This window comes from Staurois parvus, unplaced genomic scaffold (assembly GCF_062004578.1).
Source record: "Staurois parvus isolate SC_StPar_1 unplaced genomic scaffold, SC_StPar_1.0 ptg000114l, whole genome shotgun sequence".
Lineage (NCBI taxonomy): Eukaryota > Metazoa > Chordata > Amphibia > Anura > Ranidae > Staurois > Staurois parvus.
In genome coordinates this window covers 1270558-1294279 of record NW_028317910.1, presented here as the reverse complement: position 1 = coordinate 1294279, position 23722 = coordinate 1270558, and the positions used below count along the sequence as shown (strand labels likewise).

The following is a 23722-nucleotide window of genomic DNA, read 5'->3' as shown; positions in this document are numbered from 1 at the left end:
GCAGTTCTCAGAAACAGTGCTTATACAACTAAATATTCATTAAGTGATTCAAAGGAAAGCAAAATCTTCAAACATTTTTCAGTTTATATAGTGAATGTTTGAGTTTGTAAAGAATACAAACACTGCTATTTTTTTGAACAGTCTAATGTTCACTTTTCTTTAATTTTTTTAGATGAACAACACAAATTTGATATATTTTTCTTCATGTTTTGATTTGGAATAGAATGTGTAGTGTTCCCAATGCATTTGTGTGTATGGAAATAAAAGCTATTAGAAGGATTTTGAGCTTTATTCACTTTTATCAACACACTGCTATTATTTTGAACACCACTGTATATATATATATATATACACACACATGGGGTATGTACATTTTTTACATTTTGTTGACAGGACAATACTGAAACATGTTTTTGGTACCTTCTTACATTTTTTTCAGGTTGGTTTCAGTACTTCTTATTTAGATTATTTTCTCTCTCTCTCTTTCTCTCTCTCTCTCTCTCGTGAGGAACAGAAGTATTTGAACACCCTGCGATTTTGCAAGTTCTCCCACTTAGAAATCATGGAGGGCTCTGAAATTCACATTGTAGGTGCATTCCCACTCTGAGAGACAGAATTTAAAAAAAAGATCACATTGTATGATTTTTAAAGAATTTATTTGTCTTGCACTGCTGAACATAAGTATTTGAACACCTGAGAAAATCAGTGTTAATATTTGGTACAGAAGCCTTTGTTTGCAATTACAGAGGTCAAATGTTTCCTGTAGTTCTTGACCAGGTTTGCACACACTGCAACAGGGATTTTGGCCCACTCCTCCACACAGATCTCCTCTAGATCTGTCAGGTTTCGGGGCTGTCGCTGAGCAACACGGAGTTTCAGCTCCCTCCAAAGATGTTCTATTTGATTTAGGTCTGGAGACTGGCTGGGCCACTCCAGAACCTTGATATGCTTCTTACGGAGCCACTCCTTGGTTATCCTGGCTGTGTGTTTCGGGTCATTGTCATGTTGGGAGACCCAGCCACGACCCATCTTCAATGCTCTGACTGAGGGAAGGAAGTTGTTGCTCAAAATCTCACAATAAATGGCCCCATTCATCCTCTCCTTAATACAGTGCAGTTGTCCTGTCCCCTTCGCAGAAAAGCACCCCCAAAGCATGATGTTACCACCCCCCATGCTTCACAGTAGGGATGGTGTTCTTGGGATGAAACTCATCCTTCTTTTTCCTCCAAACACGACACGTGAAGTTTAGACCAAAAAGTTCTACTTTGGTCTCATCTGACCACATGACTTTCTCCCATGCCTCCTCTGAATCATCCAGATGGTCATTGGCAAACTTCAGACGGGCCTGGACATGTGATGACTTGAGCAGGGGAACCTTCCGTGCAATGCATGATTTGAAACCATGACGGCATAGTGTTCTACCGACAGTGACCTTTGAAACTGTGGTCTCAGCTCTCTTCATGTCATTCACCAGCTCCTCCCTTGTAGTTCTGGGCTGATTCCTCACCTTTCTTATCATCAGTGATACCCCACGAGGTGAGATCTTGCATGGAGCCCCAGTCCGAGGGAGACTGACAGTCGTCCTTAGCCTCTTCCATTTTCTAACAATTGCTCCAAGAGTTGATCTATTTTCACCAAGCTGCTTGGCAATTGCCCCGTAGGCCTTTCCAGCCTTGTGGAGGTCCACAATTTTGTCTCTGGTGTCTTTTGACAGCTCTTTGGTCTTGCCCATGGTGGTAGTTGGCGTCTGACTGACTGTGAGGTGGACAGGTGTCTTTAAAGAGCTCAGACAGGTGCTTCTAAGTTAGATTTAGTGGAGTAGAGGTGGACGTTTTAAAGGCACAGTAACAGGTCTTTGAGAGCCAGAATTCTTGCTGTTTCTTAGGTGTTCAAATACTTATGTTCAGCAGTGCAAGACAAATAAATTCTTTAAAAATCATACAATGTGATTTCCTGAATTTTTTTTTAAATCCTGTCTCTCAGAGTGGGAATGCACCTACAATGTGAATTTCAGACCCCGCCATGATTTCTAAGTGGGAGAACTTGCAGAATCGCAGGGTGTTCAAATACTTCTGTTCCTCACTGTATATATATGCATTAACTAAAAATGTAAAGACATTACAACCAGAGGCGTCCCTACGGTTGGTGTCACCTGGTGCGGTAACACATGGTGTCACCCCTCCAGAGATGAAGGAGCAGTGCCGGTGTAGCGGTAAAATGAGTATCCCGACCCGTGAAGATATGTATCCCCTGAAGCAACTGCGCATGTGCCGGTTTCAGGCCGAAGAAGCCGATCTCCGACTTTAGCATAGAGCTGCCACAGTTAACCCCTTTCAGGCTGCGAACCGCATCCCGCAGATCACTATGGGTTGCAAGATCAGTTAACCCCATATAGGTTAAATGTGGCAGCTCTGTGCTAAAGTTGGAGATCGGTGATCGGCTTCTTTGGCCTGTAACCGACACATGCGCAGTTGCTCCAGGGGATACATATCTTCATGGGTCTAGAATACTCATGTTACCGCTACACTGGGGGGCAGCTGTCACTGTGCAGGGAATCCAGGATCACCCCAATAACTGGCCAGGACCTTCACAGAGCCCAGAAGCTCTGCTGGCATCCTGGTCCTGCACCCCCTGTGATGGTGTCACCCGGTGCGGCCTGCACCCCCTAGGGACGCCACTGATTACAACTGATTTAGAATGCACCCTGCATAATTATGCTGGTATCATTAGAGAATAACGTTAAAAAAAGTTTGAATCTTTCCTATCAGTGGTTTTGCACGGGGGCTCCTTGTGCATCACTGGTCCACACTAAAGCCAAAATTGTGAATGACAATGATAGTGTTTTTTTCAATGACTTTTAATCCAAGCTGTTACTCATTTAAACAAATTCACAAACCTGCTAAATTTCCCTCATTTCAGACAGTATTATAACTGTAGGATGGCTATCTCTGGAGTTTTGAGTACGTTATTAATTTAATATTTTAGGCTAATAATCTGTCTCATTGTATTACTACATTCTAGGCCACAGAAAACTGTGTGTGTATCTTGCACAACTTGTCATACCAGTTGGAATCTGAGCTGCCAACCCAATACAGCAAGTATTTCTATGTACAGAACAGGAACGAGGCTCCCAGCGACACAAGCATTGGCTGTTTTGGTGGTCGTAGCAGGAAGGTTAAAGAGGTGAGTGCTGTGATACAACCTGTTCTGTAATAAAGTGCGGTTTATATATAAATAATAAAAATGAATAAATGGAACACTGGAGATATTATCTCTATTATCCAATCAGATTCCAATCTGGTAATTTTTTTTGTGTTGTTATTTAGTTGGGTTTCCTAAACATCTCCTTAATAATTTGATTATAAATCCTATTTTCTTTTTAGTTCAAATAAAAAAATAGGGTATACTGTAGTCTGGTGGCACCCATGCAGGCATGCTCCTGAGCCAGGCTGTGTGTCCATAGGCTGGGCTCCGCCCCCTGCTCCCTCATCACAGTATTTTACTGACAGCAGCAGGAGCCAATGGCTCCCACTGCTCTCAAAGCCTCCTGTGAAAGCAGGAAGTGAAGAGAGAAGAGCTGCAGCTGGGCATAGTGGTGCATCAAGAGAGGACTCAACAAGTAGTGCAGGGAATGCATTAAGGTAAAAAAATGCTTTATCTTTAGAACCATTTTAAATCTGTTTTCCTGCAGTGGACTTTTCATTAACATTACAATTCTGCATGATTATAATACTGTCTTTGGATTACCCAGATATAACTTTAAATTTTCCTGTTTTTCAGCAATGGGGAGACACCCCAGTAGCAGAAGAAATCAGCAACCCACGAGGGGTGGAATGGCTGTGGAACTCTATTGTTGTACGAATGTACCTGTCACTCATTGCCAAGAGCTCCCGAAATTACACGCAGGAAGCATCCCTGGGGTCACTCCAGAATCTCACCGCCGGCAACGGATCGGTAAGGACTGCTCTCCTTAAGAGGAATTTATATATATTGTTTATTACATTCAATATAATATATGTCTTATATGTTAGATATTAAATATTGTAAAGATATACATATTACATATTATCCTATGCTGGAGTTCTCTGTGGGTTCCCGCTTCATCTTCCGTGTTGAAAACAGTCTTGAATAGAAGAAGATATGCTGTTAACTATCACGTGATTCTGCTGCAGGTATAGTGACAGGATGACAGCATATGCTAATGAGATTTACAACTTTAAAAAGACCTTGTGACCAACTTAAAAAGTTGCAATTGCAAGCTCAGAAAAATCATTAAATGCTTATTTGCAGTGTATTTCCATTAATGATTTTTTATTTCCTTGCAATGTGCCTTTGAACTTACTAAGAAATATGACTACTCCAGCAAGAGTCAATTCGCAATAACAGCCCTCTCCTCTGGGAATATTTTATTACTGTCTGTGCTGGCCTAGCTCCTTCACCCCTCCTTTCACCTTCTTATATAACCTTTTATGTAGCTGTTAAGGGAGGAGTGAGGGTAAATACTACAGAGTTTTACCAGAGTGACAGCTCTGAGTCAGCTGGGGTTGCTGGCATCACATCCAAGATGGCAGCAACCAGAAGTGGCCTTGGGCCTTTTAGCTATCTACACAAGAGAGGCTTTTACAGGTTAAAAAATAGGCCTAAAATACAGTAAATGCATATAAAATCTTATGAACAGATTTTTGTTGAAATTAATGGTCTCTTTAACCTCTTCCCGTCCGGCGCATGCCAATAAACGGCCGGAAGGGGAAAAAAATCACCCCCCCCCCCCACAATTAGTACAGTGTCACTATGGTGACACTGTACTGCTAGGGTGACAGTATGTAAAAAAAAAAAAACATAAATAAATAATAATAATAAATAAATAAACTAAAAATTGAAAAAAAAATTTGAAAAATTATAATTTTTTTATATAAACTAATTTGGGTTATTTTTTTTTTTTTTACCAAAACGATAGCTGAATACATTTTGGCCAAGATTTATGAAGAAAGATTATTTATTTGCAAAATGTTATAAGAAAACCCCTTTTTTTTCAAATTTTCTGGCCTTTTTCATTTATATATCTCCTAGATTGTAAGCTCAAAAGAGCAGGGCCCTCAATTCCCTCATGTTTTGCATTGTATTGGTATCGTTCTGTCCCCCTTTGTAATGTACAGCGCTGAGCGAACTATTGGCGCTTTATAAATACTGTATAATAATAATATAGCAAAAAAATTTCAATCTTAGTGGTGTACAAATACCACCAAAAGAAAGTTTTATCTGTCTCAAAAAAATGCTAAACTTTCATATGGGTACAGTGTTGCATGACCGTGCAATTGGCATTTAAAGTGTGATAGTGCTGAAAGCTGAAACTGGACTGGAAGGGAGTTAAAGTGTCCGGACTTGAAGTGGTTAAAGCGGAGCTCCACCCAAAAGGGGAAGTTCCGCTTTAAAGACTGGTCCCCTGCTCCCCATTAAGGATTGGCACCTTTGGGGGGGTGGGTACCTGAATTTGACAGGTACCCGCTCCTACTTCCGCTCTGCTAGGCGATCGGAAGTGGAAGGTGTCCTCCCTTCCTTCTTCCCCGCAGCCTTTTGGGACACGTGACAGGTCCCAGAAGACTACAGGACCATTCAGGAAGTGAAGCCGCAAGCTGTCACAGCCGGGTGCCCACACTGGATATGCCGGTGCCCAGGGAGAGAAGACGGCCGGTAAAATGGACTGCAGGAGACACACCGCACTATCGAGGGACAGGTAAGTGTGTGTTTTTTTAAACGTCAGCAACTACAGTTTTTGTAGCTGCTGACTTTTATTTTTTGACAGCGTGAGTGGAACTCCGCTTTAAGATGCAGGGTGTATGCTGCAATGACGAGCGGGGTATATTGAGACGTTAGGTCTTTGTAGCAATCAAAGGTGAATGATTGTCTAATAATGGACAAAATGCATTATAAAGGACGTGAACAACAAATGTGTTTTATAAATGCTGCAAATTTTCCGTCCTGTTATTTATAGTAAAAATGCATCTAATACTCACCAAATTAAACATTTGTCGCTTTTAAATGCGTTCATAAGCAACTCAAACTGTGGAAGTCTAAACATAGTGGGAAAATAGCGGTACTTTCACAGTGATTTATGTCTGCTACTTCTCAGGGCTTCAGAATAAAATGTCTTTTCTGCCAGAAAACAAATCATCCGGGAGAGATGTGACCTTTCCTCTGTCAGCGCCTCGTAAAATGAACATAACACTGTCTCTCCTCAGTTACTGTCACACAATGACAACTGACAAGTTCATTGTTGTAAAGTGAACATGCTGGTAGAAGTAGCTAAACTATGAAAACTGGCGACAATGTAGTGAGCACTAGTAATGAGCGAACCGTGCAAACTTCAATTTGCTGGATGTTGGCGGAACACTTTATTAAAAAATCTGAAAACCCTGAACAAAATGTCTGTACCCCATTAAAGTCTAAGGGAGCCAAATCTTGTTTATTTTTTCTGATCCTTTTCCCAATTTGCAATCTATTGGTTAAAAAAAAGGGGCACGAGTAGCTGGATGCTGCTATGGGGGCCAATACAAAAAGTAAAAATAAAAAATAATGTGTGGAGAACAGGTCTTTTGATATGGCTGAAAGGGCAACATTATATATACAAGTGCCATCAACTTGAGTCCTAGCTATTTGATAAATAAGAGCTCTAAAAAGAAGTCAGCTTTGTGCTAGTCTGGCGAGATCCTCCAGTGTCATCCCCACAGCTGTAGTCAATGTATCCAACCACCAATTATTATTATTATTATACAGGATTTATATAGTGCCAACAGTTACAATAGAAAGGTAGACAATACAGCAACAATACAGTTCAATACAAGAGGGCTAGGAGGGCCCTGCTCCTTGGAGCTTCCAATCTAAGAGGGAGGGGCTACTGGTACAAAAGGTAATAACTGTGGGGGATGGACCGGTAGGAGGAATAGAAGATTCTGTTATTACCTGAAGGCAGGATAGGCTTCCCTGAAGAGACAGGTTTTCAGAGATCGCCTAAAAGTGTGCAGAGTAGGCGATAGTCTGATAGATTAAAGTAGAGAGTTCCAGAGGATGGGGAGGCTCTGGAGAAGTCCTGGAGATGAGAGTGGGAGGAGGAGACAAGGAAGCTAGAGAGCAGGAGGTCATGGGAGGAGCGGAGAGGACGGTTTGGGTGATATTTGGAGACAAGATTGGTGATGTAATTTGGGGCAGAGCTAGTAGTCTGTCTCCCTCTTCGCCTGGTTCCTTCAATCTTCCCAAACATTATTTTCCTCTTCAGTGGTCTCTCTCTTCTGACAGTGTGAGCAAAATATGACAGGCGCAACTTCAACATTTGAGCTTCTAGTGACATAGACAGTTGGATCTCTTCCAAAATCGATATCCTAGATTGTAAGCTCTAAGGATCAGGGCCCTCTGTTTCCTCGTGTACCAAATTGTATTGTAACTGTAATGTCTACCTTCATTTTGTAAAGTGCTGCACAAACTGTTGGCGCTATATAAATCCTGTATAATAATAATAATTTATTCATTGTATGGGTTGTCCAGGGAACAAATAATATTCTTCTCCAGGACCAAAGTTCAAATGAGTCGATTGTTCTTTCTATCCTGTTTCCGTATTGTCCAGCTTGACAACTCACAAGATGAGTGCATGGACAAATCTGAGTTTTCTTTTCAGTGCAATGTCTGTGCAATGTCTTTCATTGTGTAAATGCAACATTTAAAATACACAATTCCTTCAACCACTTGCCCTCCTGAGGATTTCCCCCCCTTCCTGACCAAGCCATTTTTTGCATTGCGGCGCTGCGTTACTTTAATTGACAATTGTACAGTCATGCAATGCTGCACCCAAATGAAATTTTTCCCACAAATTGATCTTTCTTTCGGTGGTATTTGATTGCCTGTGCATTTGCGCTGCAAAAAAAAAGTCTGACAATTTTGAGAAAAAAACAATACTTTTGACTTTTTGCTATTAACCATTTGCCTACCTGGCACTTATACCCCCTTCCTTACCAGACCAATTTTCAGCAGTGTCACTGACATCCCCAGTGACACCAATACAGTGATCAGTGCTAAAAAAAAAAGCACTGACACTGTACTAATGGCACTGGGCAGGAAGGGGTTAACATGAGGGGTTAACTGTGTGCAGGGAGTGTTTTACTAGGGGGCTGTGTCAGTGTGCTTTACACAGCCATCCAGAGCAGTGTACCCGAGCTGACAGAGAGGAGGACTGTCTCCTTGTCGGAGATCTTCGAAAATGCCGGCGAGTCGTTACTGGCCGGGACCCGGTGATTGACAGCCGCGAATGGTGGTGCGAGTAGGGCTCACGCACGCCCCCTACCCGGAAATGCAAAATCACATATATATACACGTGATTTTGCACACCCATGCTGCCCTGTAGCAGTATTTCTGCTATAGGGCGGGCAGGAAGCAGTTAAAGAACATGTTTGGGAGTTGCCGTAAACATGCACATGAAGTTGGAGTCATATTTTATTTTTTTGCCAGCCTTGGGTTATATATTTAGCTATCCAATAAAAAGCATCACTTTAAGGCAGCCCATAGAAGAGTCATTTTTTTTTGGCCATTCAACCAGTGATTTGAACGCAAGAAACTGCCCCAACTCCCCCCCCACACTCGATGAGGATGAGGGAATACTCTCACTGTGTCTTTCTGTTCTGATAATGGGGAGACTTCCCCACCATCAGAATACACTGATGAGCATTGCAGGCTATAGCCTGCGACGCTGATTGAGCGGGAATATCCAACAGGGCAGTTGTACAGAAGTCTATCGGTAGATCGATATCCACAACCACAGTGTTCATACTTGGATTGAAATGTTATGCTGGTTTAAGTTAATACTTTGTTTTAAAGAAGCAACAACTAAGAGGCCCAAAGACTAACACCTGGATAATGTATTATGGTTTGCTCTCTGCCCCAAATGGAGAGGTGGAGTAGTTGATGGATTAAGGGCAGAAAGGGCTGACAAGGGGAAGGGGGGGGGGGGTTGATGGATCACCTGACCACTATTTCCCTCTTCTTTGCCTCTTTCAACTAAAATGTTATTGTTAGCTAAAGCTTAAAGGGCCATCACTCAGAGCAGACATGGAGCTTGACCCCAGCACATTAAATGGTGCTTTTTGCATCACAACAGTTGCAGAGCACAATGTGGTACTCCCTGGTACGGGAGAGTTGACGGCTCTGTTGTCTTCCAGCTGCATTCCTCTTGTAACAAAGGAATTTCTTTGTTGGACCATATCAGTGGAATGTTACTGAAGACCTTGGATAAAACTCTGACCTTAACATTCATTGCTAATGCATCCACAAACTAAAAAAAAAAAATATTCCCACAAATTTTCGATTTCTTGCAACTTCTCTGTTATTGTATTTTTATCTGACACATCACATTCCTCAGTGATCAGACTGCAACATTGGAACTTTGCAGCAAGTCACAAGGGGAGAGGCTGCAGTGCTTTGGCATTTTTTCCGTAATTAGATCTTTGTAAGCACGATTTCCTGGCATCAAAACGTGTTCGTTATACAATCTAAAGGCAGCCAGATGCCAGGCAAATTATATAAGCTCTTGCCAGAAGTCCCTTTCATTTTGGTCAAATTTTCATTTAATTTTGGACAGTGCGAAAAAGGAACTGATGTTCAAATATCGTAAAGGAAGCGAACAATAAGTGTAAATTAGGAAAAAAAGGAAATACGGGCGTACCTCGGTTTTCAAATTTAATGCGCTCTGCGGGACTTTTCGTATTGCGAAACATTTGTATACTGAAACGAGGTTTCCCATAGGAATGCACTGAAAACCAATTAATCCATTCCAGAGGTCAGAAAACAGTAAAAAAAAGTCTTATCTGTTCAAAACTCTTTATAAAGTGCACTTTAAAGGCATAAATACTGTACAGGGACATGATTAAAAATTAATTTGTAAATGCACTGAAAACCAATTAATCTGTTCCGAAGGTCAGAAAAAAAGTAAAAAAAAAACAAAACTCTTTATAAAGTGCACTTTAAAGGGATAGTACTGTACAGGGACATGATTAAAAAAGAATTTGTAAATGCATTGAAAACCAATTCATCCATTCATATTGCGAAAAAAAATAGTAAACCGAGGCATTATTTTGATTGGATTTTCATTCATAAACCGAAAATTACATTAACCGAGGCGTTTGTAAACCGAGGTACGCCTGTATAGCTAAAACCAATGGACACTATTCTGTACTCCTACTTCTGGACCTTTCAGCTGCCTTTGACACAGTTAACCACTCCCTCCTCAAAAAACGTTACTCCTTTGGTCTCCGTGACTGTGCTCTGTCACATTAAGACGGACTAATCCTGAACTGTCAGTTTAAATTAGCCAAATAGTTTCCAGGCGTATTAAAACAATAGGTTTGCAAAGTCTTACTGTTTATTTTCTTTAAACATCAGCCACAGCCTTAGTAGAAAAGCCTGTCACCTGCCAGCATTCTGTAGAAAATGATGTTTGCGCTCTGTGTAGAAGCAGTGGCCCCTCTGTAGAGGTACAACCTGCCCCTGCTGGGTTGGCCTTTCTCTCATAAGGACTTTAACTGTGCACATCACAAATAAACTTCTAATATATCATATCTGATAAAAATAAACAACAAAACCAGTCCAAATATTATCCTAATTGGTGCAAAGTGCCAGTGCTCTAATATTGATATGGTGCTCCACTTAACAGTGCTGTTGTGCCCCACATAGACTCACACTCACCCTATGTCAATGACCAACTAGTGTGGTCAACAGCGCTTGTAGGGCATACCCCTATACAGTCCTCTCCATTCAGTTGTCTAGGAAATATGCAGCATGCAAGAATTAATTCTCTCATGAGAAAAATAACAGGAGGAAGCATCCCTTAGTGTAAAACCATCAAAGTGTTACTAAACCCACAACAGTAAAATCAGTCTGTATATGCAGTAAAGCATGCTTGTTATACTCACTGTGGAACCTAAGGGGTTAATCCTCTGCATTGTGTAAAAATGCTGTTTGATCCTGACTTCTCTGATCCTCCCCTTCTTCCAGTGTCCCCTTCTTATCTCCTGATAAGACATATTGTGTGGAGTCACTCTGCACATGCTCAGTTTATTGCGTATTGCTAGAGAGGTTTTTTTTTCTTGGGAGAGTGCATGTGATCAGCACAGGGCCAATCAGCACTGTCCAGACAGAGGTCAGGGGTTCTGCATCCTCCTAGTGCAGAATGAAAACTCCTCCTACAAGCTTTAACATGTGCTCTGCTGGACACTGATAGAAGTCACAAGACTGCTGATGAGAAAAGGTATTTATCAGTTTATATTTACTAAAATAATTGCATTCCCATGTTGTGTGTACTGTGGGAGACCAGATATAGTGAATGCAGGGTCCTGGGTTTAGTAACAATTTAAGTATTTTTTTTAAATTACATTAAAAAATTACACTCACATATAATAGTGCCTTTTAAAACAGGCACCCAGTATATTCAGCTGATATGCAGGGGGAAGATGGCAGCTATCCACTCTGATGTTACCACTGTTCCTATATTTTGCACCATATGATAAAACTTCGACAGGGATAATTGGAGCCCTCTCAAGAGCTGGGGAATGTGTACAGATCCTGAACATGAAGCCAACACATTTCCCCAGAGATAAAATCAAATTGTTAGAGACTCATACCTTTCCAAAAGCTTAAACCCATCTGAAATATCTGTTGGAATTCTCAGTCGTGTGTGTTGTGTCTTTGCACAGATGCCTTTCTCCGTTGCTCAGATGGTCGTCCAGAAAGAGAATGGACTTCAGCACATCCGAAATATGCTGTTTGCAAGTGATCCAGGAGTGAAGCGGACAACAGTCTCTTTGCTGCGGAATTTGGCACGCAATTCTTCTCTCCACAATGATATCGGTCAGTGAAAAGTTATGGCAGACATACAATTTATTTCTAAAGGACTATTGCTTAGGGTTGCCACCTCATCCAGGGGCGGACTGACCATTTGGAAACTCGGGCACTGCCCGACGGCCCGGGGGCTTTTTTGAGTTTGGGCAAGGACATAAAGGCCCCATGATCCCCTAGTGCCTGGGGGCCCCATGAGTTGTCAGTCCGCCCCTGACCTCACCCCTTTAAAACTAAACACATATGAATTACACAGGTTCTGAGGCTAATTTAATGAAGACAAGGCTCTAAACGAGTTAAATTACCACCTTAACCAGCCACAGAATCTGTGTAATTAATATGTGTTCAGTTTTAAAGGGATGAGATGGCAGCCCTACCAGTGCTATGTAGAGAATACTGAATTTGCTAGGTCCTGCTAGGTCCTGCCTTATGCCCCATATAAGAAAATCGTATGAAAAAGTTCACGGAACCACTGATCGAACGATTTTCTCTTCGTTGATGAGCAGGATGTTTTAACTGATAACGATATTATGAACGAAAAAATCCGGTTGAACAACAGAGAAAAATTTTGTCGTTTCCCATACGAACGACCGATTTTCTATGTGGTGGTATGACGGTCGTACGAAAAAAATCTATCAAGCGCTATCTTGCATGAGCGGAAACAGAAGATGACCCGGATGTTTATGTCCAAGGAATCTTCGAAAACACGAACGAAAAATCCAAATGTTAAAAGTAGATTGGCCTAATGAGATAATAAAACCAGAATTCTGCAGATTATATTTTATGTATCACTCTTTATATATATAGGTAATGTAATAAATCGCTCGTTCTGGCCGGAAGGCTGTGGCTACAAGGTCACATGCACACTGCATCACTTCCACTTGTACGGAAGACGTCAACATTACGTATTGCCCGTCGAACGATTGTTTTAGATTGGTTAATGAGGGCCACGATTTCGACCAACGTACGAACGCCTCGTCGTCGGATGACCGATCAGTCAATTTTCTAATTGTGTATTCCCATCGTTCGGCTACTTTCACAGTGAGGAGTTTTTGAAGCGTTTTTGCGTTATAAAAAGCACCTGAAAAGCTCAAGAAAAACGCTTCTCTGTGTATGTGAATGTATATCTATGTATGTTTTCACACTGAGGTGTTGCACTTGCGGTGCGGTGTAAAAACTCCTGCTTACAGCATCTTTAGGGCATGTTTGGGGAGTTGAAAAAAAAACACCAAAAAAATGCCTCTTCCCATTGAAATCAAAAAACGCCTCTTCCCATTAAAAGCGCCTCAAAAATACTTTGAAAAACGCCTCTGAGAAGCGTTTTTGGTGCGGTTTTTAAATCATGTGTCTTTTAAAACCGCTCAGAAAGCGCGGTAAAAACGCCTATGCGTTTTTGCTGTGTTTTTGCGGCGGATCAGTGTGAAAGTAGCCTTAGAGGAGCTTATTCTCTAAAGTGCCTATCACAGCCATGAATACACATAAGGGACAAGGTTTGGGTAGATGTCTGTTTACATATGAGAGTCTTAGATTCTGGAAGGAAACATGCATAAAAACAAGTCAAACATTCCAAACTGAACACATTTCCATGCGATGTCAACTAAGCTTTTTAATGAAAGTACTGTTTATCCAAAGCCAAAAAGTGTCTTTAGTTACAGATAAAGTGGGAACGCGCTAAACCCCTATCAGGTCTTATTTTTCATCATCATTTTTCATATCTGTATTTCAGCCACAGAACTGATGCCTGATCTAGTGCGGGCCCTGCCAGACTCTGTCCCAGACTCCAACATTGCCAACGAAACCGCCGCGTCCCTGTGCTACGTCCTCAACAGTCTGATCAGCAGCAACTCTCAGAACGCAAAGCTCCTCCTGCAAAACGGCGGTGTCCGCAAACTCATCAATCTTAGCAGCAGTGACGGGTGAGGACACTTAAAATGATATTGTCCCTTTAAATATACATTTCATTATTTTGCATGCATAAGAGACAGCAAATCCCATCTAATTATGAATATTTATCCTCTCAGGACCATGGGGTCTAAAGCTGGAAAAGCCGCCTCACTTGTCCTGTACAATATGTGGTCACATCAAGAACTTCACAGTGCCTACAAGAAGGTAAGAAGGTCCACTAAGGACATCTGACCTGAATAATAATTTGTTTTACAAAGCTATGGTGAAAATATGTAGCCTCAGACATTAAAGTCAAGTGGAGGAATTGTGTGTGTGTTGCTTAAAGCAGCCAATCATATTGTATGGTTTAGCCTGCTTTCTCTGGGCAAGCCCATCCGTGGGCATAATAACAAACTGGGTACATCTGAGCTTGGCAAAAACTCAACACAAGTTGAGTTCTTCAATAACATTTAAAGTGTTACTAAACCCACAACAGTAAAATCAGTCTGTATATGTAGTAAAGCATGCTTGTTCTACTCACTGTGGAACCTAAGGGATTAATCCTCTGCATTATGTAAAAACGCTGTTTGATCCTGTCTTCTCTGATTCTCCTCCCCTTCTTCCAGTGCCCACCTTTTATCTCCTGATAAGACATATTGTGTGGAGTCACTCTGCACATGCTCAGTTTGATCTGTATTGCTAGAGAGGTTTTTTTTTTTTCTTGAGAGAGCGCATGTGATCAGCATAGGGCCAATCAGCACTGTTGAGACAGAGGTCAGGGGTTCTGCATCCTCCTAGAGCAAAATGAAAACTCCTGCTACAAGCTTTAACCAGTGCTTGGCTGGACACTGATAGAAGTCACAAGACTGCTCTAACAGGTGATGAGAAAAGGTATTTAGCAGTTTATATTAAAAGACTTGCACTTCCATGTTCTTTGTATTGTGGGAGACCAGATATAGTGAATGCAAGGTCCTGGGTTTAGTAACACTTTAAGCAACGTGGAGTCCTAGGTGTTGTCTTGTTTGGTCTAAAATCTCAAATTTACAGAAAAAGGCGTAAAAAGTCTCATTTATTATAGTTACCACTTTAAAGTGCCAGTACAAAAAGCAAAAAAAGTGAAAAATGTGAAAAAAAAACTTTTACTAGAATCTGTGCAATCCTTCCATCCTCTGGTGACCACTGCCAGAGCAATTATGAAGGAGAGGATTAGGGTGCAGGCGACTCACGGATTGTGGGCTCCACCTTAATATCATACCCATGTGCCCCTTTAGCAGAGACCGTGTAGCTAATGCTTTGGCATTAACCAAATGACTGGCATGGAAGGGAAAAGAACTGCATGAATTTTAGGAAATGGTTCTTTTCCCATCTGTCTTTTGTTTTGTTTTTTTCTTTACAGTCACTTTAAGTAATAATTATACTCAACATTGTTAGCGTACAGGTCCACTTTAAGGGCTGCATAACTTTTTGGTTGATATGTGTGCATTAAACATTTGGTCCTGTTCTGTAATAGTCCCCTAGAAACTAAAATAAAAAATATGGAGCCATAGGATGAACTGCAAAACTAATTCACTGATGACAACAGTGAACCATGCCTACCACCCAACGAAGAGGCAGTATTCCTCCCACTGATACCAATGATGGGGCATCATTATTTCTATTGACACCAATGATGAGGCACTATTCCTCCCACTAACACCAGCGATGGGGCACTTTTCCTTCCACTGACACCAACGATGGGGCACTGCTCCTCCCACTGACATCCGCGATGGGGCACTGTTCTTCCCATTGACAACAGCGATGAGGCCTTATTCCTCCCACTGACACCAGGAATGGGGCACTGTTCCTTCCACTGACACCAACGATGGGGCACTGCTGGAGCAGCAGTGGGAGCCACTGACTTCAGCGATGGAGCACTGTTCTTCCCACTGACACCAATGATGGGACATCATTATTTACATTGACACCAATGATGGGGCACTATTCCTCCCACTGACACCAGCGATGTGGCACTGTTCCTCCCACTGACATCAGCGCAGGGACACTGTTCTTCCTACTGACAACAGCAATGGGGCATTATTCCTCCCACTGACACCAGGGATGGGGCACTGTTCCTTCCACTGACACCAATGATGGGGCACTGCTCCTCCCACGGACATCAGCAATGGGGCACTGTTCCTCCCATTGACACTAATGATGGGACACTGTTCCTCCCACTGACACTAATGATGGGACACTGTTCCAATGATGAGGCACTATTCATGCCCCTACCAAATACCCCATACCAAAGAGGAGACACTGTTTGTTCCCACTGACACCAGGACATTTTATATTCCCTCTGGCCACAGACCAGCCCACCTAAAGTTTGAAGGACAGTAAACTGGCCCTCTGTTTAGAATGTTTGGAGACCCCTGGTGTACATCATAGGCAATCTTACAAATGCTGATTTTCATCCAACACATTTCTTCGGATAGAGTGCACTTTTTTAGTGATTCACAAGCATTACAGATAGAAGTCCTGTTTTTATCTGATTGATCATAGTAGATTGTTTTAGGAGATATGTCATTAACCTTTTACATTCATTGTCTACCATATACTAAAAGACTACACTTCTAGTATATGGGCAGCACAGTGGCTAAATGGTTAGCACTTCCACCTGGCAGTACTAGGGCCGTTGGTCCAAATCCCAGCCACAGCACCACCTGCCTTGAGTTTGCATGTTCTCCTTGTGCCTGCGTGGGTTTCCTCCGAGTACTCCGGTTTCCTCCCACACTCCAAAGACATGCTGGTAGGTTAATTGGATCCTGTCTAAATTGGCCCTAGTATGTGTATGTATGAATGTGAGTTAGGGACCTTAGATTGTACACCCCTTGAGGGTTAGGGACTGATGTGAATGTATAATATATATGTAAAAGCACTGCATAAATGACGGTGTTATATAAGTACCTGAAATAAGTAATAAATAAATACCTGTAATAAGGGGCATTGAAATTGTGGACCAATGTTGAGCATTGGGATACACAGAAAACTTTCAGCCTGAAGCTGAAAAAAGGGACCCAGCAGCTGACTGCAGTGGGAGAGATGACTTTTGAGATGACATTGACATGCTAAAGATTTAATATTTAATGATTGTGTTTATGTACACCTTAAACTTTCCTTTTAAAAGTTGCTTCTCTGTTTGTGTCCCCATCAGGCAACATTTAAAAAAGGAGATTTTGTCAACCCCAAAACTTCAAAAGCATACCATTCCCTGTGAATCAGAAGATGGTGTCCTGTGAAGAAGAAAAACGCACGAAAAACGTTGTGTCAGTTTGTGAACTAACAAATACAATTAAAAGTAACCCCACCTGCATAACTAAATACTGCCTTTCCTGACGCAGCTAAAACTCTTGGGCTGTTACTTTGGATATTTGTGAGACTTACACTATAAGCTGGGATACCGAAGACTTTTGTATTGAATCCCATATTTTTTTGCACCTTTTCCTACTGATCACCTGTTTTCTAATATAGAAGATTTAACAAAAAGCACGCTTTCTCTTGCCCTAATATCAGTTGTGCAATTTCCAAAAATTTGTACAATGGCTAATGTGATTCCTTCATCGTCTTGGATTTCAAAGGACTTTTTTAATTCTGCAAACAAGAATTTCTCATCGTGTGGAAAAATGAAACCCATGTGACTACTGCAAACTCTGTTGCAACAAATTTTGCTTCATCCAGATTGCAGATGTTGGTTTACTATGTGGATCGGCCTATTTAATCTGCTGAACGATATACATATAATGCTGCAAAGCCTGGTTCATCTGGATTGATTGTGTTTTGCATCTTATGCTGTTCTATAAATCTGTTTTAAGACTTTGATGTAGCCTGTAGGAAAGCTAAGAACATATTACAAGAAAACAGATTTTTTATTCAATGCACCACTTACCAATACTGTTTAATCAAAACCCTTAGTTTATAGTGTGTTTAGTTTATTGTAGCAACACAGTTTACTTAGGCTTCAAGGATTTTACTTGTTTTTGGATAAATGCACATTTTTTTTATCTATAGACATGTTTTACTTTGCTAATTTTCATTGATCATTAATTGATCTTTGTTACTATTATCAGAGAGTTGGAATTTGGGGGCTCATCCAGGACAGACTGTTGAGAAATCACCTGATCCTTTATGATTGGCGGATGTCACCTCATTCCTTTTGTGTCATATGTATACAGTATAGGCAACTTACCGCAGACAGAAAATCAATAGTAGAATTTTGAGGCTCTGAAGTTTTACAGCAATAGTGTAAGTTAAAAATACATCTTAGAACATCAATGTAGTATTTTTAAACCACAGTTATAATTTTCTAAAAACCTTTGCTGAATTTATTACTAGATTCTAAAATGAATTTGACACACTGATCTACTTAGTGGCAACGTGTTATTTTTATTAACTGGTGCACTGCTGCACGTGTGAATGTGTTTTGTAGAGGATGGAGGTCAACTACATAAGGATCTTTAACAAATGTGACATAAAATATATCTAAACCCAGAACCAAAAATGTAATATATTGTAGCTCCTTAGTCTTTAGATGTGGTGGATGCATTTTTCTTTTTTCAAGCTTTTTTTCCCTTTATTTTTACTTGGTGGTCCTGCGTGGAACACACTTTCTGTCCCACTGTGACAATGCTCACTCATATTGTATCAGGACAACAATATCAGGACAGGACAGGACTATCTTATAGGTAATATTTGTAAGTTCTTGTAAGTAAGGGATATTAAAAATTGTTATTCTACACATTTAAAAAAGTAAAACTGCAGCATTTGCACAAGGTGTTAATGTTATGATATTTTGATAGTTTGATACTAACGTCCTGCTACAGTAGGTGAAGCAGTTTCACAATTGCTCTCCTAAGGTATTAATGCTGAAAATTGTGTTAAACAGAGTATTTATAAGTTGCTTGTGAAAACTGAGCTGAAGCCAAGAGGAAACTGCCAGAACATTTTTGTTTTCAGAATGTGGAGTGAAGTTTCCATATTATCAATGGATTTTTAGGATGTTTGTAACAAGTTTGGGCTGCATTTTGTGCAGTTGCATAATATAGATACTTTAGCTGAACAAAACAGGATGTGAGGAATGTGTTACATTGTTCCATAGAGGAAGACAGAACAAGGTTTATTAAGCAAGTTACCAACAGAATCTATAGCAGAAATCCAAGTAATTTTTTTTTTATTTTTTAAATTAGCACAGCTAATGAAAATTTAAAAAAAAAATGCTTTTGTTGCAATACTGATTACAATCCAAAGTTGACACTGCAATAATTTATTTCTGCCACATGGTGTCATCAGTCTTCCTGATTGAATGACAGCCAGCCTTCATTCAACCCATTTCTCCTTGGCCATGGCTGTCATAGACATGCCCTTGGGGATGCATTATCATGCAGATAATGGCTGTCATAGATGTACCCTTTGGGGGTGCATTATTAGGCAGGTACTGGCTGTCATAGACATGCCCTTGGGGGTGCATTATCATGCAGATAATGGCTGTCATAGATGTACCCTTGGGGGTGCATTATTACACAGGTACTGGCTGTCATAGACATGCCCTTGGGGGTGCATTATTACTCAGAATACTAATACACTGGTGCTCAAGTCACTGCAAAAAGTACTATTCAGTGCAGGAGCAAGAACCGTCCACCGCCACCACCAGGAGAAAAGGAAGGAGCTATGATCTCACCGGACCAACCTGGAAAAAAGATAGAAAGGAGCAAATGTGACACCTTATCCTTGCTTGCCCACATTAACTATTGTAACCCTTATCTGAGTCTTTTGTTCTCTAATTTCAGCTATTTCTTGGGATTGTACATAGATAGGTATAATTCGACTTTTTAACTCTTTTTTTTTTGTGACTTTTTTTATGCAGAATTTTGGCGCCTTTTTGTGAATGTCAAAAGATTTGTTTGCTAACAGAATATATTGTGAATGGGAGATACAGAGATTTTAGTTGGTGCATTAAACGTAGCTTAAAATAGATTAACATTCTGAATTTTTTTTTTGCTTTTATAAAAAATAAAATGTTCATATGCCACTTTGCTACCCGCTATTTGTTGTGAATTACAAACTCCATTTGGCGGAGACTACATTTTTTTACTGCTTAGTTCTCTATATTTTTTTACTTCTCATGTTCATATGAATGTGTTATCAAGAAGTATGTTTAGTGAAAGTCATCAATACCTATGTAGTATGTTATATTAACTCCCAAATAATAACTCCCCAGTCATTTTTATATATGTAATAATAACTCTCTTTATGTAATAATAACTCTCCTAGTTTTGAAGAAGCTAAATGACATAAAAGTTGAAAGAGCTTAAATTATTATGCCTTATCTGTTAATATATACGTAAGAGTGTTAACAGGTTTTGATTATTGAAAGTCATGATTAATAATTTGGAGGATCAATTCTTTAAAGCACCAAATTCTTTAAAACACCAAATTCCAAGTTATAAATGCACTCATTTGTTTAATAATAAACATTTAATTCAAAAATTTCATTTATTTTAGATAACTTACGCCTTTTTCTGTTTGGGAATTATTATTACATAGAGAGAGTTATTATTACATATATAAAAATGACTGGGGAGTTATTATTTCATATATAAAAATGACTGGGGAGTTATTATTTCATATATAAAAATGACTGGGGAGTTATTATTTCATATATAAAAATGATTGGGGAGTTATTATTATTTGGGAGTTAATATAACATACTGCACTTAGCTTCTCTGACGATATTTGTATGAGCCACTAAGCTGAATAACAAGAGGGGCAAACTGTTAAAGCTGAACAGGCAGATTTAAGATAAAAACATCATTTAATGAATTGTGTACTCTTTTAAAAAATTTTCAACTATCGTACTTCTAGCACAAGTACCTGAAGTCCACCCACACAGCAATTCTTAGAACAGGAGAAGGTTGGGTGCCTTTAGGACACTCATTCTTACTGTCAGCTTGCTCACTGTATGGAAGCAGTGGTCTCCCTGCAGAGGACCAACACATCCCCTGCCAAGTCACAACTAGTTCTTGAATCAGCAGGTAACATAAAACTTGTTAATTGGAGAGCTCTGACTTGGCAGGGGGTGTTTTCCTTCCCCTGCACAGAGCCCATTACTGTCACACATACAGCAAGGGACTTTGTCTGCAGCAGGCTTTTCTAATCGGCTGTGGCTGCTTTAAAAAGAAAATGAACTGTGATGCTTTGCACACCTTTTGTTTTGTGGAAAGAAAGATCTTTAATGACTTTCACTTTATTCTACATGAATAAGGCATAGACAAGTTTGTAAATTGCACTAAACAGCAGCCAATCACCTTCCATTACTCTGCCTACACTTCTCTTAAAGCTGTAATACTATTGGTTGCTGCGGCTTATGCCACGTCACAGCTCCTTGTACCATGATATTACATAAAGGTCATTATCATATAACAGCTTTGTATCTTCATGTATTTTGTACTTAGTGCCATTGTGTTTTTGCTTATACATCACATTTTGTTGTCATTCTGATACTTCTGTATGATCATTTGTTTACCATTAAAGATTCATCATCGTCTATTACAGGTGTCATATCATGTGTTGTAGCTGAGTAAAAGGGAACTAAAAATGTAAAGTACTTTGTGGTTATGTATGGAATACCGTACGGATTCTTAGGGTTCATGTACACTGCAGCTGATAAACTGACGTTCAGGAGCTTTACTGCGTTTTTTTCAGCAGCCCCTGAACTCCCCCTAATGTTTTCCTATGTGTCCATGTACACATCGTCCTTTACAGTCCTTTACAGGCAGTTGAGTTTACAGTCGTTTTTTTGAATGCACCAAACTTGCATTTATGAAGAACAAATAATTGTTCTTCATAAATTTAGGCCGAGATGTACTCTACTACATGTCTTTGGTGAAAATAACCCAAATTAGGATGTATTTTTTAGTTTGTAGGAAAGTTATAGAGTTCACAAACTATGGTATAGATCTGAATATTGATCAATCCTGAAGTACTGACGGCCAATCTAATTTCTTGAGGTCCAAGAATGTCAGAATAGTACAGATATCCCCCAAATGACCCCTTTTTGCAGAGTAGACAGTCCAACGTACTTCATAAGAGGAATGGCGAGTTTTTTGAAGTTGTATTTTTTTTGTCATAATTTTTCGGAAAATGAAAAAATTAAAAAAATTATTTTCACTATTTTTTTTTTTTACATACTGTCACCAGTGCAGTACAGCGTCATCATATAACTGGCATGGCGGTGAACAGGGACACTGACTGGTGACAGTATGAAAAAAAAAAAATATATATTTTTTTATTTTTTTTTATTTTTTTTATTATTTTTAATTTTTTATTAAATTTTTTTTATTTTTCTTAAGATTTTTTTTTCATATTTTACTATGACCAAAGTAGTACAATGTTACCATAGTAACATTGTACTACTTTGGGGAAGTGATCAGTATATTTTTTATTTTTATTTTTTTTTACACAATTTGTTTATAGCAAAGAATTACTTTGCTATAAGCAAGCATTTACGAGAATGAAATCGATTCATTCAGTTTTTTTTTTTTTGTGCTTAGCTGTGATTTGGTCACAGCTAATCACATGACATGTGCATGTGACCTGCTGTGACCATTCACAGCTAGGCACTAGTATACAATGGATGGCATGAATGAAGCCATCCATTGTATACAACTGTCATGTGACCTGCTGTGATTGGTCACAGCAGGTCACATGGTACCAGCAACGGGGGCCGGTACTCAGATCTGTCATCGGCCGTGTCCGAGGTACACGGCCGGTGACAGATCGCGCCGCTGTGCCGCTCTGCAGTTGCGCAAACTGAGCATGTGCGGGAGGACGCCAAATGGCGTGCACCCGGAATGCAGAAGCACTTTTGCCGCCGCCAAACGGCCATTGGCCGGGCGGCAAATGGTTAAAAAACGCTTCTAAACGCAAACGCACATGAACATGCTATGCAAACATCCCGTGTACATGGAGCCTTAGTGGAGTAATAACACCCATAACAGTCTACAAAGCTGCCATGTGTCCAGGGGTGGAAAGGGGTACTCAAGAGGAAGGTTATTAGGACAATTCAAACATAGAAAATCTGTGTGCGTGTAAAGTTGATACTGACCCTGTCCCCCTGAGACATTTTCTTCTTGAAGGAACACTGACATCAGATACACCAGAGGATTTGTTTAATAGTGTAGATTTATTGCCCTTGGAGCCTCTGGTCATCACAGCCAGCACTGAAATTGTGAATTTAAACCTGTAGGCCTGACAGTTTTCCATGCTTCCTCTTGCCTGTAGGCCGATAATATCATCCCAGCCTAGGCAAAGTCACTGGGGTACAGTTGAAAGATGACTTTTGATTAAATAGATAATAAAAGATGTTTTGGGTTTTTTTGGAGAAAATGTAGTGTTGCTGAATATTTTGATAGGAGTGAAAGCAGTAATAAGCCCAAAATCTAAAATGTAATATATTTCAGCTGAACAATCATTAGATGTGGTGGCTGCATCCGTTTTCTTTTTTATGCTTTTTTCCCCCTTTGTGTTCATCTGGTGACCTGGTGAGTAATACCCCTTCTATATATGTTCCTCCACTCTGGTTTTTTTTATTTTATTTATTAACCACTTCAAGTCCGGACACTTTCACCCCCCTTCCTGCCCAGGCCAATTTTCAGTTTTCAGTGCCATCACGCTTTGAATGACAATTGCATGGTCATTCAACACTGTACCAAAATAAAATTTTTAGCATTTTTTTGACACAGATAAAATTTCTTTTGGTGGTATTTATTCACCACAGGGATTTTTATTTTTTTGCTATATACAGTTGTGTTCAAAATAATAGCAGTGTGTTGAAAAAAGTGAATAAAGCTCAAAATCCTTCTAATAGCTTTTATTTCCATACACACAAATGCATTGGGAACACGACACATTCTATTCCAAATCAAAACATGAA

The 23722-nt window shown here is 40.1% G+C and overlaps 1 protein-coding gene across 2 annotated transcripts in view; it reads left to right on the top strand.

The window, feature by feature from the left end:
* PKP2 (plakophilin 2) overlaps window positions 1-21336 on the top strand; it is a 150273-nt gene extending 128937 nt beyond the window's left edge. For both annotated transcript variants that reach the window (XM_089671700.1, XM_089671699.1), the window contains exons 8-13: window positions 3022-3183; window positions 3781-3954; window positions 11733-11886; window positions 13601-13790; window positions 13896-13983; window positions 16949-21336. In XM_089671700.1, coding sequence (XP_089527826.1) covers window positions 3022-3183; window positions 3781-3954; window positions 11733-11886; window positions 13601-13790; window positions 13896-13983; window positions 16949-17011 — 831 coding nt within the window. In that variant the 3' untranslated portion in view covers window positions 17012-21336. The remainder of the gene's footprint in view (window positions 1-3021; window positions 3184-3780; window positions 3955-11732; window positions 11887-13600; window positions 13791-13895; window positions 13984-16948) is intronic.
* The last annotated feature ends 2386 nt before the right edge of the window (window positions 21337-23722 follow it).